This window comes from Panthera leo, chromosome B3, assembly GCF_018350215.1.
Source record: "Panthera leo isolate Ple1 chromosome B3, P.leo_Ple1_pat1.1, whole genome shotgun sequence".
Classification (NCBI taxonomy): domain Eukaryota; kingdom Metazoa; phylum Chordata; class Mammalia; order Carnivora; family Felidae; genus Panthera; species Panthera leo.
Window position 1 is genome coordinate 4,354,209 of NC_056684.1, and position 17,536 is coordinate 4,371,744.

At 51.0% G+C, this 17,536-nt stretch overlaps 1 protein-coding gene across 4 annotated transcripts in view; it reads right to left on the reverse strand.

The window, feature by feature from the left end:
• Nucleotides 1-17,536, reverse strand: part of PDE8A (phosphodiesterase 8A) — a 156,316-nt gene that overhangs the window by 17,474 nt on the left and 121,306 nt on the right. For all 4 annotated transcript variants that reach the window (XM_042940910.1, XM_042940907.1, XM_042940906.1 and 1 more), the window contains 8 exons: nt 12,319-12,389; nt 11,888-12,052; nt 10,295-10,343; nt 9,762-9,897; nt 8,110-8,308; nt 5,319-5,536; nt 3,867-3,999; nt 1,276-1,443 (listed from right to left, as the gene is read on the reverse strand). In XM_042940910.1, the coding sequence (XP_042796844.1) occupies nt 1,276-1,443; nt 3,867-3,999; nt 5,319-5,536; nt 8,110-8,308; nt 9,762-9,897; nt 10,295-10,343; nt 11,888-12,052; nt 12,319-12,389 (1,139 nt within the window). The remainder of the gene's footprint in view (nt 1-1,275; nt 1,444-3,866; nt 4,000-5,318; nt 5,537-8,109; nt 8,309-9,761; nt 9,898-10,294; nt 10,344-11,887; nt 12,053-12,318; nt 12,390-17,536) is intronic.

Consider the following 17,536-nt stretch of genomic DNA (forward strand, 5'->3'; position numbering starts at 1 on the left):
TCGATGGGCTCCCGCTGAAGGCGAGTTGTTGTGGGCGGGGGCAGGTGTGCAGAACACAGAGGCCAGGTGCACGGTGTCAGCAAGGTTCGTGCCTGGTCTGCTGTAGGAGGGGACCTGGAGCCACTCTGGAAGACCAGTGAGGCTGGGCTGGAGGGGGCGCGTCTGCAGCACGCGGGGTTGGGGGGTGGAGAGTGTTCCCACCGAGCTGGTTCTCACCGGCGTCTGGTGTATCTAGGCTGAGGGGCAGGGCAAGAAAACGGTGCCCACCAGCTCTTTTGTTTTCGGAGTTTTCCAAAGACCCCTGCCCTTCCAGCACGGGTTCTGAGACTAGTAAACAAACCCCAGGCACTCTTCAAACTGCTGTGTCTATGCTGGACCTCAGTGGGGCTGTTTCTTTCACTGTTTCTGTCAGGTCAGGGGTTCAGTTTCTGATGGCGGTCTGCCCGTCTCAGAGCCAGGACTTGAGAAGTGAAACCTCTGGTTTCAAAGCCAGATGTCAGGGGGACTCGTCTTCTCGCCGTGGGTCTCCCGCTCTCCGTGCCCGCGGTGTCCCTCCCTCGTGCGGGCCAGCGTGGCTCCTCACAGTGTCTCTGCCCTTCCTGTCCCCTTGGATGGGGCCCCTTCTCTACGTTCAGCTGTGGAGAGTCTCTTCTGCCAGTGCTCGGGTCATTTTCTGGGTCCTTGACCCTGCTGTGGGTGTGGGACGAGGTGGGCCCAGGGTCCTCCTACTCCCCCGTCTTCCCCAGAAATCCCTCTTCTCTCACCTTCATAGTTTCCGACACGGAGTCAGAAGGAGTGAGCATCACTGGTCTCTTACACGAAATGGGCCATTTTTCTCTGGCTACTTCAAAGGCTTGGAGCCTCTTGACTGTGGGCTTGGATTAAGGTTTGTGTTTCTTGAATCTATGTGTACATGCTTTCAGTAAACTTGCTAAACCTTTAGCCATTGTATTTTCTAACTTCTTTTTCCTGCCCCACGAGGATTTTTCCTACGCAGAGAGAACACGAGGGGCAGACAACGGTGTAAAATGCTGTTAGGAGAAAACTGTTAACACCGGAATCTACATCCAGTGGACATATTCTGCAAGAAAGGCAGCCAATACATTTTCAGCTGAGGGAAAACTAATCAAATCCCTTAGCAGTGAGCCTATAATACAAGAAGTGTTCTTCAAGGACAGAATTTCACCTAGAACTCTACGTCCTAGTTTTAATCCCCCGATCTCTAATGGTCTGTGTTTCTCTCTCTCTCAAGGAAGTGAAGAGGCTGCATCTCACCTGAGAAAAATATTCTTCTGATATGCGTGCGGCCCACTCGATGCACTGCTCCAGCGGCCGGCAGGGATTGGACACGTCCGCACACTTGATGAGCATCCGTTTAATCAGAGTCCGGTTCTCTGGAGTCCGGAGCATAGTGTTTATGGCTTCTTCATCTTTATTCGTTTCCTAAAACACAAGTGAGATTCAGAGCAATCCAAGTGGGCTCCCCGGGGCCAAGCTGTGTCTCACAGGGGGGGCCCCACGGGATGCCCGGGCCTATCCGTGACGGCCTCACAGAACAGTGCTGAGGACACCCCCGAGCGTGGGGGTCAGCCCCTCCCTTGACAGAAAGGGAAAGCAAGGTCCGGTGAGGTCCGAGCGGGACCCGAGAGCAGAGGGTAGCGCTGGAGGTCAGTCTTTGTGCCCTTCCCTTTCTGGGCTCTTTTCTTCTCCCCATTCTAGGTATTTCTCCCAGTTGCTGTTTCTTTGTTCTAGTTCTACTGCTCCCCCTTTTGGGACATGAGTGGTATCTTTGATCTCACCTACCGAAAAAGAACGCGAACTCTAAACAGAACGGTTTCTCTGCCCTTTCACGAAAAGGAGTCTTGTGGGGCACCAGGCTCCCTGCTTCGTACAACCCAGCCCCTACCCCAGTCCCACGGCAGGTATCATCTTGGGAATTAGCCATCAGTGCACCAAGATGGTGCCAGATAGAGCGATACTTCCGCAACAGTTACTCTCTTTTGATGTGCACTCATGAAAAGATCTGTGGTAGGCACGAAAAGCAGTGTTACTTTATAGACGAGGGCACCGGGACCCAGAGAGGCGAAGAGATTTGTCCGCGGCTATCCAGCTGAGCCAGGATAAGAACTGAAGGTGGAACGTTAGTCCTGGGCTCTGTCTGTTCGAGGTGCTACATGCCGTCTGGTCTGCTATGGATTCTGAACCCCTGGTATAATGGGCCCCGGTCGGAAGAGGGAGGACCGGGGCAGAGAGCACGGTCAGAGACAAGCCAGTCTCCTCATGCTCTCCGAAGGCGTCGATCACGTGATTTCCACGAGTAATCACAGTAGTCGAAAAAGGCCTGATGGTCTCGTCTCGGTGAGGACAGACATGCCATCAAGATGGGCGCGTGCCCGCCCAGAGCTTGGGCTGCCTCCTCCCCTGGACAGATGCCAGAGTGGACACCACCAAGGCTGCCTCGACAGGTCTCCTTGCCCCGTGTCCCAAGGGCTTCGTGCTGGCTCCTCTCTTCAGCCGTGTGACTACCGTTTGGTCCCGCCAGCTGTATGGTATTTGCTCTCGTATTACTCTGTCCCTGCTCTGGCTCACTAGATGGACTTCTAGTCTCTCGGAAGTAACCCCAAGTGCGAACAGAGGAGAAACGCGACTTTCGAGTGGAACAGAACACTCAGCTAAGTCTCGGAACTGCCCAGACTCTCTGGAGGAGACGAGTCTGTGGCCGAAGTCAGCCAGGGGCAGTGGCCCAGGTGACACACTATCCAGGACAGGCGGAGCCACTAAAAAAGGTTGGTGCGGGGGCCCCTGCGCCGGAGTCCCTGGAAGGGAAAGGAAGTCAGAAGCAGGCTGACGAACCGGGAGAACAGGAGAGGAGGAAGGGAGCGGAGTCGTCATAGGTTTCAGAGGGGGTCACACAGGAACAGGGGTGAAAGGTAATGACTTAGAAAGCCAAAAGCCACGGTCAGAGGACTTGCAGAGGTGAAGTGGGGTTAGAACTCAAGGAACGGTGATCCTGGCCTCCTGGGACACCATCCTGAGCACGGAGAAGGCTCTCAGGATGGTGACAGGAGCGGGCAAGGAAGGCAGCGGAGGAGTCAGTGAGCCGGTGCTAAGATGTTCAGTGCGTGGAGCAGGTAGAAGGGCCTCGAAGGAAGAGGGTCCGTGAAAGTAGACGCGATAGGTGCTGATCTCAGGCTGAATCTGGTAGAACAGGTCCCAGTAAGCGCCTACCTTGTCCCCTGCCCCTCAGTCCTATGTCTCGAGATTTATTATGCCCATTGTACAGCCCGGGAAGGCGAAGAAGAACTTGGATGGGGACCCAGATCTGTCCGCTTCCGTAGCTGTGGTCCCCTGCCTGGCTAGAGGCTTAGTGTCGTCCTTGCCAGGCAGTTGTTGTGGCAACTCCAGGCCTCAAATCCAGAAATGGGGGGGGGGGGGCAACAATAATGTCACCCTTAGGACCAAAATACAGGGTCCTTCTCAGCCTCTACCCTCCTGTGACCGAGACCAACAGAGGAGAGTCGCTGATGTGATAGCATGTGCACAGTGGGGGTGGCGAATGAGACCCGTCAAGGGCTCCAACGGACCCCAGGATGCCCAAGGAGTGGGGAAGGGGATGCGTGTGAGAAAGGGCACAGGAATGGTCCACCCACCTAATGTTAGCTTCAGGGTTTCCGCATCTCTTTTTGGAGGTCTTTTTTCCTGCCAAGTTTTTACATAATTTTCCAACCAATAGATATTAAACCCAGTGAACCTGCTGGGGGAGCCCCTGCACAGCTCCCCGCCTCTTACCCCAGTTCCCCACAGCACAGAGGGGTAAGGGCCCCCGGTCCCCCATCCAGGTTCTCCTTGCAGTCGGTTTCCCTTACCTCGTTTTCTTCTAGTGCCGCCAGGGGCTTGTTGATGCTGTTGACAAATTTGTTGACATGCTCGAAGTGTTTTGTCATTTCCGTGGCCAAGACCATATCGATAATACCCTGGCGCAGCGTCCGATAGTCATTCCTGTTTCAGACAACAAATGAGAGGGCGCTACGCATTACTCATCCGGACCAGACAGGCACTCCTGATACGGCTGTGATCTGGACCCGTGTCCACGGCAGCTAAAACGCTCGTGTCCCTGGAAGTCGCGGGGCACACGTTGAAACGAGATCGTTAGTGAGGGAAAACTGAAGTGAAAATCAAGGAGCTTATGGGCAAGGCCTTACAGGCAAAGCGTTCACCATTCTGTAGTTCTAGGCTCGTAGCTCCGGGAGGAAGAGAACATGGGAGGGGCTTACAAAGGCAGAGATCTGTGGCTACGAAGAACGTACCCCCCCCCACCCCCCCAGAGGAACCTTGAGATCCACCAATTTCAGTGCCCAGACACTTAGAGGGAAGATCTGACAGCTGAGCAACTCACTCCAGCCCTGGTTTTTATCTCTGGTTCACCTCTTCCCTCCACTCACCCCATTCCTTTCCCTGGACACAACCCAAGTTATCAGGTCTTGCATATTTTTCCAGAGATAGCTGATGTAGGTACCAGCAATGATGAATAAAACCTACTGAAATTCTAGAACATGGCAAAAGGGAGTTGTGTAAAATCCGGAATCTCCTTTTTAAAAAATGTCCTATAAAACATTCTTTAAAAATCCAAGTTAAAAAGTACAGGTCCCTCCCCTGTACCAGGCCCCACGCTAGGCACCGAGGGTCCAGCGATGGACAGAAGGCACTGGACACCGTGATCTTACGGAGCTTAAGAAGCAAATGAGACATTAGACAAGTAATGAAAAATGATTTGAACACGTGATGAGTGCTGTGAAGGAGCTTCACACTGAGTAATCACACGTGAACTGAGGAGTCACATGTGACCACCGACAAGGGCGAGAGGGTTCTGGGCACAGGAGGGCGGAGTGGAGTGTTTGGAGCAGAGATGGAAGAGGACGGCTTCTCCGAGTCTCGGAGTCTCTAAAAGCTCAAGATGTCAGCACTATCCTTGCCATCTTGAGATGTCAGGACACAAAACTGCTGAGCCTTGAAAGCCTCGTGCTGAGAGAAAGCCACCAGCCACAAAAGACCACGTCCTGGGTGCACTATTTGTTATGAGTTGTGCAGAACTGGAGGCAGAATGTGCATCAGTGGGGTTGCCTGGGGCCGGGGGACTTGAGGGGGGGGTGGGAAGTGACTGCCGGTGAGTCTGAGCTTCTTCCTGGGGGGTGATGGCCACGCGACCCTGACTATACAGACCGCTCTTGTACGCTTCAGATGGGTGAACCCTGTAGTATGTGACGCGCATCTCAAAGTTGCTAGAGGGACCAACACGCTCCCTGACCCGGTGCTCTCACCTCTCCATGTTTTTGAAGATATTGCATTTGTCATCGCGGGTGGTCAGCTGGAAGGCCAGGGCCGCGTGGTGGCTCTCCAGCACGGCAGTGTCGTTGTACAGGATGGCCAGCTCGCTGCCGGCATTGCACAGGAAGGAGTTGGTCCTCCCGGGGTGGTCCACGTCGTGGATGGTGGCTGCAATGAGGGCAGCGACCTCGTCAACTGGATCTAACGTTTGCTGCAAACAAGAGATCTTTTAAAAACGGGGCATGACGCAGAAAGCAGGGAAGCCTTCCGTAGAGTCTTCTTTCCGCCCCACTACTTTCAGGTAAAAAGGTGCCAGATTTCCGAGAAAAGCGTGTTGTTGGGCACATCCTGTTTTCCTAGCCCTACTCAGAAACAGTTTCATGTTCGTACTTGTTCCTTAGGGCACACGATCTGATTCTCGGTCTCGCACAAGCTCAGGACTTACCAAAATACGAGGTGTCCTCGACACGGGAGTCACCTCCTCAGCCAGTCTGTCTCTCGACCCATCACAAAAAATGTCTGAGACACTGACTTGAACCAACAGCAACCAGTATTACTACCTGAGAGAAACAGCTTACGATGTGCGTCACTCACATTAAGGGGCTGGTCTCGCGTGTCCCCCCCCCACCCCCCCCACCCCCACCGCTTTTGGTGCCATCTCTGTCGGGCTGATGTCAGGATTTGGTGAGTTTGGTACAATAATCTGGAGGTTTTCCCTCATTTTCAAGTCTCTGAAAAGGTTGACGCAACACAGAAAAAGTCCTCGAAGGGACAAAGACCTCACGTGACCATCTTGAGTCGGGAGCCCGATCTGGAAGAATTCAATTGGTACATTCAGTACTTCTTCCGTGGTGCTGACCTCCTGGCTTCCTACTTCTAGGATCTGATTTAAAACCTTTCATCTATAAGGCTTTCAAGTTAGCGTGGAAGTGTCTGGCACTTTCTGCATGCCTCGATTTGTTTGGCTAGAATTTAATTTTCTTGGTTGTTTCAAAAAACCATTTTGGATTGTCATCTGGCCCTTCTCATTCTGTAGGCCTTAACAGATTTAAAGTGTTTTCTCATTTGTAGTGGCTGACATTTTTAAATCTAACCTTTAGTTACTGAATTGTTTCGTTTTGCAAAGGTTAGAAAATATATGAAATTCTGACGTTTATTAAGATATCCACTACGTCCTGGTAGCAGCTCATTTTTGGAAATATTCTAGAGACATTTGAAAGGAAGATGCACGTCTAACCAGTCTTGAAAATTTATTTCAATTGAAATTCAATACTTTTAACTTTAAGTGGGTGAATTATATATGGATTATATCTCAATCAATGCTATTTATAATGAACTGAGCTTTCTAAATATGTATTTGCATGTTATCTATAGAGTAGTTCAAAGGCAGTAAGTCAAAGCAAAAATTAGGCTATCTTTATACACCGAACCACACACAGACACCCCTCTCCACCACCCTGGCCTTTGTTTTCATACTTTTATATAAAACGGTCCTCTCTCTGAACTCTTAACTCTGCCTATAGTCTTGGTCTGATGTCGCTGTCCTCTCTCACACGAGTCCCCTGTCACGGAGAACAACATGGGACCGGCAGGCACCTGCCCTCGCTCCGCCTGCCCGCCTGCCATGCCCTGGTCCCCACGTGGCCATCCCCGGGTACCAGGACACCCGGACAGGAGGCTATACCGTATCACCCCTCAAATAGCCCAATTCTTAGAGCAGAAGGATCAAACCACTGTTTTTTTTTTTTTTCCTAGGTTCTGCTAAAAGTGAAATAAATGGCAAGGCCACGGGAAGTCCCTGCTATGACGGACACTGAAGGAAAGAACACAAAATGTGATGAATCAGCTCATGTCTAGTTGCTGCTTGGACAGTCTCCCTAATGAAGTGATTTCCAACGTGAAAAGCTTTCTCAGGAAGCTTGGTTTGGGAGTGGCCGGTGAGTCACATTCCTCGAGTGGAACCTTCCCCCCCTCCCTGCTCTCTGGGCTACAGTCTTCTCGCCCCTCTCCCCCACTGCCTCGAAGCTAGAGCTAAATAAAGCCGCCGGCCAGGGCCCAGGCAGACTGAGCCAGCTGTGACTGGCCACCGGCAGGTGCCAGTGGCCACTGCAGAGACTCAGCTGAGCAGGACGGGCCCTGGGGATACGAAAGGAACTTGCCGGCCACACGGAGTGGACGGGCAGGTAAGATCAGGAATGTGCCCGAGAGGAGCGGGCACATGGAAGAGGGCATCTAAGTCAGTACTGGGGATGGAGGGCGGTCTAGGCAAGACTTCCTGGAGGAACAAAGGCAGGTGTGGATCCCTGAAGGACAGGTGGGGGCCACGCGGGACCAACAAAGGGAACAGCATGTCGAGGGCAGGAGCATCAGAAAGTACGGTGGTTCAGCGTGTCTCACACGTGGCCCGTGTGTCAGGAAGCTGTGGACACCATACCGTGGAGTTTTACAGTTCAAATCCTGTGGCGGGCGGGAGGCCGCTCCCGGGAACAACACAGTCAGATGTGCTGTCTCGGAAAGCCCGCGCTGGTAGCGGTGCGGGGGAGCCACGGGAGGCAGGGGCTCGGGAGTTCTCACCGGGCGCCGCGTAGACAAGAAAGGACGGGCCCTCGCTAGGAGGGCAGCAGGGTATTGTGAGGCGTCCCGAATGAACACATCGAATCCACAGAGCTTCCCGGCCGGGCGGCGTGCAGGCGAGGACCCCTCCAGCGGTCACCCTGCACGGCAACTTGGCCGAGGCGGCGCACCGTCCCGTGGCCCTGCCCGCTGAGCACAAACACAGCTCACCTTTATCCTCTCTTTGCAGAGGAAATAGGCAGTGGCATGAAGCACGTCGGCAGAGTGCGTGGAATTGTGGTAGGGGTTACAAGAATGGTAATTGGCTTCAATAATTTGCAGCCACGATCTCAGCGTCGCCTCAGAGCAGTTCAAGAATTCACAGATTCCAAAGCGCGCAAACATTTTGAGACCGAGATAGATCAAAGGCCTACAGAGAAAAACGTCCACAGCATTAAAACAAAGAAACAGGCAAAGCGTGTGGGGCCCCAAAGAGGCTCAGACCCGACCGGCCGACCCGAGCCCGGCTTCAGCGAGCGTGCGGGGCAGGGAGGCTGCCCGAGCGGCGTCCGTGTCTCCGGGGCCCCGGCGGCTGACACCAACCTTGGCTGGAGCCCTGGGTCAGGGCCCCCCACTGGCTGGGGCCGGCTTTGCCGGCCCTGCCCTTCCGCCTGCAGTGACTCCTACTTGCACCAGTAGATTCCTCAAAATCCACGTGATGCCAGGCTTGAACCCTGTCCTCGCCTTTGGACTTGCTAGACCTGTGTTATTGGCCAGATGTCCTGCCTAGAAGCAAAGAACACTTCTTGAAGGCTGCCTGTGGCCCAGATACTGTCACTTGTCACGTAATGGCCCCAACAATCTGAAGGTGGGTGCCGCAGCAGGAGGCGGTTTCTCCTGAGAAGGTGACCGACTGGCCACCAATTCAGGCCCTTCCTTGAGAAGTTCCCTCAATCCAGCATCTGGCCTTGGGCTTGGAAGGGCAAGAAGTGGCTCTGCTGAGGTGGCATCTGGAGGTCACCACGCTCCCAGGGCTTGAACCGGCCCACCTTGGCCTGGTTCGCATGAATGCGGCGTCACTAGCACGTAAGCCAGGTGCTCCAAGATTCGTTTGCTAGAGTATTCTTTCTACGGCCCCTGCCCATGTGGGGTGCAGGGGAAGAGAATGTAGCGGAAGGCTGACTCCTGGTGGGCATGATCGGAGGGGAGAGGCCGTGTGAGGACAGTTCACCCAGACTGGAGGGGACCTGAGGAGTTAGCCATCCCATGGGCCCACAGAATACACGCAGGTCCCTCCGGCCTCACCCCCCCAAAGCGCAGCCTTGGCTGGAAATGCAGACGGCCCTTCCCAGGGTGCCCAGTCAGCCACAGTGCTTTAGCCAACCCTGTGCCTCCCTCAAGGGCCGAAACTCAAGGTAAAATCCCAGTGCTGTCCCCACTCTGTGTGAGCGTGCCCAGATCGGGACGACTAGAGTTCGGGGGGTCCCCGTGCCTGACACCAACATGGCGACCACGATGTGGGGACAATTCTTGGCGAATGTGTGCTTCTAATTATTAGTTCTAGGTTCTGAGTGGGGCTCTCGCTGCTCCCTCAATGTACCACCACCTACAGAAGGCACGTCCGTATCTTCCAGGAAAAACCCCTGCCACCCAGAGACGTCACGTCCCCTGTTCAACTTCACATGGGCCACGAGTGGGCGGTCTCTGCGGGAGTTGTGACGAGTCGGCCCTCCCTGACCCCTCTGGGGCCCTGGTCCTCCCCTGGAGCCCCCCCCCCCCTGACCAGGACCTGCCTCTGGCAGATCCCCTGCTGCTTGGGGGGCTTTGTCCGCAGATGCCCTCGGGACCGGGCTGTCTGCCTGCGGGGCTCCCCGTGGACGCACCTTTTATGTGTGGCGGCCTCCAGTTCAAAAATATCAAAGTCCCAGTACTCCTCATTTTCCATGGCCCGAGCTATCCGGGGAGGGACGTCGTGAAGGGAGATGGGGGTGACAACACTGCCGGGCGCCTGCTGCAGGCCTGCAACGCGATGTGATTTGGGGAACAGGATTAGCAGGCTTTTCCAATGTAACTGCTCCGTAGGGGGGACAGCTGCTGTGTGTTGGATGTTCTATGACCGACCACGAAACGTCTTACTGCTGAGAAAGGTCAACGGAGCAGTGCCTGAGGGGCTCAGTCGGTTAAACCTCCGACTCTTGGTTTTGGCTCGGGTCACGATCTCATGGTTTGTGAGATCGAGCCCACATCGGGCTCTGTGCTGACAGCTCGGAGCCTGCTTGGGATTCTCTTTCCCTGCCCCTCCCCCTGCTTGCACGTGTTCTCTCAAAATAAATTAACAAAAAAAAATTTATTTTCATCATTTAAGTGCTACTACAATATTAACAGTGATCCAGCAGATTAAAAAGTTAAAACTTACTTTTTGTTGAAAGAACATATTCATTCCCGGATAGTCTTCGCAAACCATCCTGATAAAAATCAAGGAGACAAGAAAAAAATTAAGTCACAACTATTCTTTACTTCTTTTTTTAAAATTTTTAAAAAATAATTTTATTTATTTTTGAGAGAGACTGAGTACGAGCAGCAGAGGGGCAGAGAGAGAGAGGGAGACACGGAATCTGAAGGCTTCAGGCTCTGAGGGTCAGCACAGAGCCCGACGTGGGGTTCAAACCCACGAACCAGGAGATCATGACCTGAGCCGAAGTCGGACGCTTAACTGACTGAGCCACCCAGGCGCCCCAACTATTCTTTATTTCTTGAAAACGCTGGGAGGGACAGTCGGTCCCAGAGGACAGCTGAGGGCAGCCTCCCCAGCAATGCACCCAAGGCTCCGGCGCCCCTGGGGTCAACCACTGAACACGGTCACCTAACACAGAGCAGGAGGCCTGATGCTGGGAAAACTGGCTGAACTCAGGGGCAGCAGGGAGGTGATCTTGCACCAGGCCCCAGAGCCCAGCATTCCCATGGGCCCTCAGCACTGGTTCGGTTTCTCAGGGACAGCTGGCCTCTGCCCTCAAGCCTTCCCCACCATTTTCTTGCCACCCTCCTCACTGCCAATGGACACCAGGATTCCTTCAGAACACTGGATTGTTCCGGGCCCTCTACGCACCCTCACTCCACCCGGCTGCCTCTTGGGCTGAGAGCCCTCCCACCTTCCCTCGCTTCCCCCCTCACCCTGGGACACTATCCCACCCCCGTGGTTTCCACCTCCCGCCTACGGGTGCTAGAGCCTGTGCCTCAGACAGGCAAGGCCAGGGTTAGACACTACTGTCACTGGGAACCACTCTCGATTACTGCCTTCACATTACTGCCTAAAACCTTGTTTTTAAGAAATCCAGAGAACTTCAGAAAGCCGGCGTTGGCAGGGGAATTGCTGTTGTTTTTATGTTTGGTGGCGGTGAGGTGGTGAATTTTACTTCTGACCGAGACAAAAGGTGACAGACAGAGATGGAATGATGTTTTCCAGAGAGCTTTTCTTCCCTTGCGAGACCTCTCTGCTAGAGGGGCTAGAGAAGGCATCCAGGGCCGCCGGGGCCCACGGTGCAAAGCCGTCACATCTGCGTAGGATGGTTGGGAAGGAAACCGAGCCCCGTGCCCCGGTGCCTCTTTGAACATATGTAGTCTTTCTGTTTTGTAATTGGTATGAAACACTTTATATGTGTATTTTTTCCTGCCCCAGTTTTCAAAATATGTGAAACAATTAATTTTTATGTTTTATTTCCTATTTTCCTCATAGAACTCCTAAGCAAAATTGGAGAACCCAGCCCAGCAGACTCTCTAGAATATGCTCCTGCCTCCTCTGCTTCAAGCTGTGGTCTCCCTTGGTGGCAGGCAGTAGGTGGGGGACGGCTCTGGCCAGAGTGCCGTCGAGCCCGGGTGATGGTGGGGCTCAGGCCACGACTGCCCCCTACACGCGCTGAGCTCCATGTGGCCTGGCCCATAAACACGTCATCTCTGGGAAGACAGACAAAAACAGCAGGCTCTAGCCAGCAGCCGGGGCAAATACACTCACAGACATTAAGCCTCCAACAAGGTCATTGGCATGAGGATCATCGTCCTTAGCACCGAACTGCGGCGAATACAATTCAGTGGTTCTCAGAATCTCCAGCACACGGTCTAAGGCTTCCGTCACAGGCACGGGGCTGCTTTCCTGGGCGGCGTTGATAATGTTGATTACCTACAGCATGGAAAGAAGACGTGAGTTTCGTAACCTCACGGACGGTGGGAGAGCAATGCGGAGAGGCAGGCTGGCGTGGCGCTCGGCGCTAACTCAAGGCCAACTACGACGTTCACGTCGCACGTCCTCTCTTTAGAGGAGGCAGCTCCACGCGACCACCGGAGCATTATTATCGGTGCGGGTCGCTTTCCTCTCTCTAGAAACAGTCAACCTGGAGAACCAGGACTCCTGTGCATGCCGCGTGGAGACAGCGCACGCTGCTTCACCTTGGTGATGGGCGCCTCGATCGTCATGGAATGTATCCGGGCCATGGAGGAGTGCCGTCTCTGGCTGCTGACTGTGGAGAGACCACGAGATGCAGAGCTCAGGGGATGTACAGCCCCAGGTACCTGCTGACAAGCCCCGGGCTCTGTGCTCTTCCTCGCTCCCCACCCGCCAAGTCCCCATGTGCTCAGCTGCGGGACGAAGCGATCGGATGAGAACTATGTGGTCACCTGGCTTCCACCCAGTCCCGATGAGCCTGGGGTTCTTCCAGAACCAGCTCTGCTCCCTTCAGTCCTAGGCACTAGGATGCACGTGCCCCCCCCACCCCCAGCCTGAACTTCTGATGTCACAGGCCGGAGGAAAAACAGAGGAAACAATCTAGCAAGTCAAGGCCAAACAGCCTCTTTTGTGTTTATAACAATCAAGCTTTTAATATTCAGCTTGCCACGATCCAGGAGCAAAAATGTTCTGGAAGACAATGCCACACAGGCTCTTTGTTTCATATATGGCAGAAGCGATTAATACAATTCACCATTAATCGAAATACATGAATTTTTGGTTAAATTTCTCAAGGCACCTTTTGGCATTTTCCACTGTGATGCTTAGTCTAGACCAACTAGGTTACATACCGTAAATGAGGCAGCAACTCTCAGGTTCTGTCTGAAGTTTGTGGATTTTTTGTTTCTACTGTCAAGATATGGTTCCTTTGGGGTAAAGGGAAGGCTGGGCAGTGTACAGACAGGAAAAAAATGGACACACAGAGTGCTGTGTGTCTCCCTTGAAAGCCCCACTGTCAGGCCAAATGCTGTTTACCAAAGACCTTCAGGGACGACAGACTGTTCCAAAGCGTGATAGGTGAGCCTCGTTTTACCAAACTGAGGTCTAAGGAGAAACACTGCCAGATGAACCAACTCAGGGGCTCTTAAATGCTTTAAATTTGGGGGACCCACAACACTCCTTAAATCCAATGTTGGTGACCAGCATATGGTTGCCAGCTTTCCATTCTACCCAATAAGGTCATTAAACCAAAAATAATAACCACTATTTTATCACTACATCATAAAAGGACCTGTTCTCATTTAAAAATGTAATGAAAGGGGGGGCGCCTGGGTGGCTCAGTCCGTTACGCGTCCGACTTTAGCTCAGGTCATGATCTTGTGGTTTACAGATTCAAGCCCCACATCAGGCTCTGTGCTGACAGCTCAGAGCCTGCTTCAGATTCTTTGTCTCCCTCTCTCTCTGCTCACGCTCTGTCTCTTGCTCTCAAAAACAAACATAAAAAAAAAATGTAACAAAAGGGACATCTGCTTATAAAAATGAAAAAAAAAAGAGCACAATGATGGCACAAAAACAGACACATAGACCAACGGAATAGAATAGAGACCCCAGAATTGGACCCACAAAAGTATGGCCAACTAATCTTTGACAAAGCAGGAAAGAATACCCAATGGAAAAAAGATAGTCTCTTTAACAAATGGTGCTGGGAGAACTGGACAGAACATGCAGAAGAATGAAACTAGACCACTTTCTTACACCATTCACAAAAATACACTCAAAATCGATAAAGGATCTGAATATGAGACAGGAAACCATCAAAACCCTAGAGGAGAAAGCAGGAAAAAACCTCTCTGACCTCAGCCGCAGCAATTTCTTACTTGACACATCCCCAAAGGCAAGGGAATTAAAAGCAAAAATGAACTATTGGGACCTCCTGAAGATAAAAAGCTTCTGCACTGCCAAGGAAACAATCAACAAAACTAAAAGGCAACCGAGGGAATGGGAAAAGATATTTGTAAATGACATATCGGACAAAGGACTAGTATCCAAAATCTATAAAGAACTCACCAAACTCCACACCCGAAAAACAAATAATCCAGTGAAGAAATGGGCAGAACACATGAATAGACACTTCTCTAAAGAAGACATCCAGATGGCCAACAGGCACATGAAAAGGAGAAGCTCAATGTTGCTCCTCGTAAGGGAAATACAAATCAAAACCTCACTGAGATACCACCTCACGCCAGTCAGAGTGGCTAAAATGAACAAATCAGGAGACTATAGAGGCTGGAGAGGATGTGGAGAAACGGGAACCCTCTCGCACTTTTGGTGGGAATGCAAACTGGTGCAGCCACTCTGGAAAACAGTGTGGAGGTTCCTCAAAAAATTAAAAATAGATCTACCCTATGACCCAGCAATAGCACTGCTAGGAATTTACCCAAGGGATACGGGAGTACTGATGCATAGGGGCACTTGTACCCCAATGTTTCTAGCAGCACTCTCAACAATAGCCAAATTATGGAAAGAGCCTAAATGTCCATCAACTGATGAATGGATAAAGAAATTGTGGTTTATATACACAATGGAGTACTACGTGGCAATGAGAAAGAATGAAATATGGCCCTTTGTAGCAACATGGATGGAACTGGAGAGTGTTATGCTAAGTGAAATAAGTCAGAGAAGAAAAGATACCGTATGTTTTCACTCTTATGTGGATCCTGAGAAACTTAACAGAAGACCATGGGGGAGGGGAAGGGAAAAAAAAAAGTTAGAGCGGGAGGGAGCCAAAGCATAAGAGAGTCTTAAAAACTGAGAACAATCTGAGGGTTGATGGAGGGTGGGAGGGAGGGGAGGGTGGGTGATGGGTATTGAGGAGGGCACCTGTTGGGATGAGCACTAGGTGTTGTATGGAAACCAATTTGACAATAAATTTCATATTAAAAAAATTGCACAATGAAAAAAGGCAAGAAGAAGAAATAAAGGTCACAAAGACTGTTCTGTGTGTGCTCAAACCCAAAGGAATCTACAAACACTACTCTTAGAGCCAATGAATAAGTTTATCAAGGTTACTGGGTACAAGGTCAGTACACAAAAGTCAATTTTATTTCTAGAAACCGGCAACAGACAATTAGAAATTGAAATAAACATCATTAGGAAAGCATCAAAAAACACCAATATTTAGGAATATACGTAAGGGAAGATGTGTAGGATTTATACACTGAAAACGCAGAACTGAGAGGAAGTAAAAACAACCTAGAGACACAGAGCATATCGTACCACTGAGCTTTCCCTTTTCCCTGAATTGATCTGTAGATTCAAGACATTCTTAGACAAGACCCCAGGAGGCTGTGTGTGTGTAAAATAACAAGCTGATTCTAAATCTTATACGGAAATGCAAAGGACTTGGAACAGCCAAGACGACCTTGAAGAGGAACAACTTGAAACTAACTACCAGATATCAAGAACTGTAGAGGCTGTAGCAATCGATGGTGGTGTTGGTGCAAGAACAGACTAAGAGAACAGTGAAACAGAAGAGTCCAGAAAATGACTGTATACTTATAGTCCCCTAATTGACAATAATAGCACTGCTACAAAGATGTTTTTTTTTTTTTCCTCTCAATATGGTGATGGGCCAACTGGGTTTCCATGTAGGGAGAAAATTCATCCTTGAGCCCTACCTTCACCAGTTAGACCAATTTGAAATGGATCACAGACCTAAGGTGCAAGATAAAACAAGAAAACTTCTACGAGAGAACGTAAGAGAATATCTTCATAACCTTGGGATAGGGAAAGATTTCCTGAACAGGACACAAAAAAGCACCAGCTATGATAGAAAACACTGATAGAATGAGCTTTATTAAAACTAAGAACTTCTGTTCATTAACGACCATTAAGAGAGTGAAAAGGCAAACCACAGACTAAAAAAATGTATTTGTGATGCCCATATCCAAAAGAGGACCCATATCTAAAATATATAAAGAATTCCAGGGTGGCTGGGGGGCTGTCAGTCAAGTGTTCAACTCTTTTTTTTTTAATGTCTATTTTTGAGAGTGAGAGAGAGGGATGAGCGGGAGAGAGAAGCCATGCAGGCTTCACATCATCAGCTCAGAGCCTGACATGACCCTCGATCCCACGAGCCATGAGATCATGACCTGAGCCAAAACCAAGGGTCAGATGCTTAACTGACTAAGCCATCCAAGGGGGCCCAAGCATCCAACTCTTGATTTTGGCACAGGTCACGATCTCACGGTTGTGAGATCAAGTCCCGTGTTGGGCTCCATGCTGAGTGTGGGGCTGGCTTGGGATTCTGTCTCTCCCTGTCTCTGCCCCTTCCCTGCTCTCACTCTTTCTCAAATAAGTAAACATTAAAAAATAAAATATATAAAGAATTCCTATAAGCCAACAAGAGAAACTCAATTATAAAAATTGGCAAAATATCTGAACAGCGTTCACAAAAGAGGATTTCCAAATGGTTAGTAAGCGTATGAAGGGGGTACTCAACCTCATTAGTCGTCAGGAAAATTAAAATTAAAACTGTACCCACCAGAATTGCTGAAATTGAAAATGCTGAGCTAACCACTTCTGGAAGGCTGCAGAGCAACCAGAACACCCCACACCTCAGCGATAGGGGGTGACCTGATACAACTCACACCAGAGAGACCTCTGCAGCTGCCCAAAGGCCCAGCAATTCCACTTCTAGGCAGGACAGGAACACGTGCCCACCCCCAGAAAGACTTGTGTAAAAACATTCACGCAGCCGTCCTATTATTTTAAGTAGGCTCCATGCCCAGCACAGAGCTCAACGCATGGCTCAATTCGGGGCTCGAACTCACAACCCTGAGATCAAGAGCCGGACGCTTAACCGACTGAGCCACCCAGGCGCCCCTACAGCCTTATTCTTAACAGCCCCGAAGTGGAAAGATGAACACAGATGCCTCTGAATAAAAGAACGGATAAGGGTGGCACGTCCCTGCGACAGAGGACTGCCGAGCAATAAAGACAATGAAGAACGGACTCGCCTAGCAACATGGACGGATCTCAAAAACCTAAAATAAGTGTTAGAAGCCAGACTCAAGCAGCACGTGCTGTACGATCTCTGTGAAGCACAAGAGGCCAACTTAATTTACGGTCCCAGAATCAGTGGCGGCCTCTGTGCCGTAAAAGGTGTGCGTGCGCGCGTTTTCTGTATCTGCTTTGGGGGGGGGCAGTTGCACGAGTGTTGAACTGCTGAAACTCACGGAACTGAACATTCGACATCTGAATTCCACTGTATGTATATTATAACTAAGTTAAAAAAGAGTGGCGATTAAAAACCAGAAACATTACAAGAAAAATGTTTAACTCTTAAAAATAGAGAGGGACCGAGTCAGCCTAAGGACAGACAGAAGCAAGAGGGGAGGAGCGGAGACTGCTGTGTGGGGGGGGGGAAGGGGGGGACTTTGC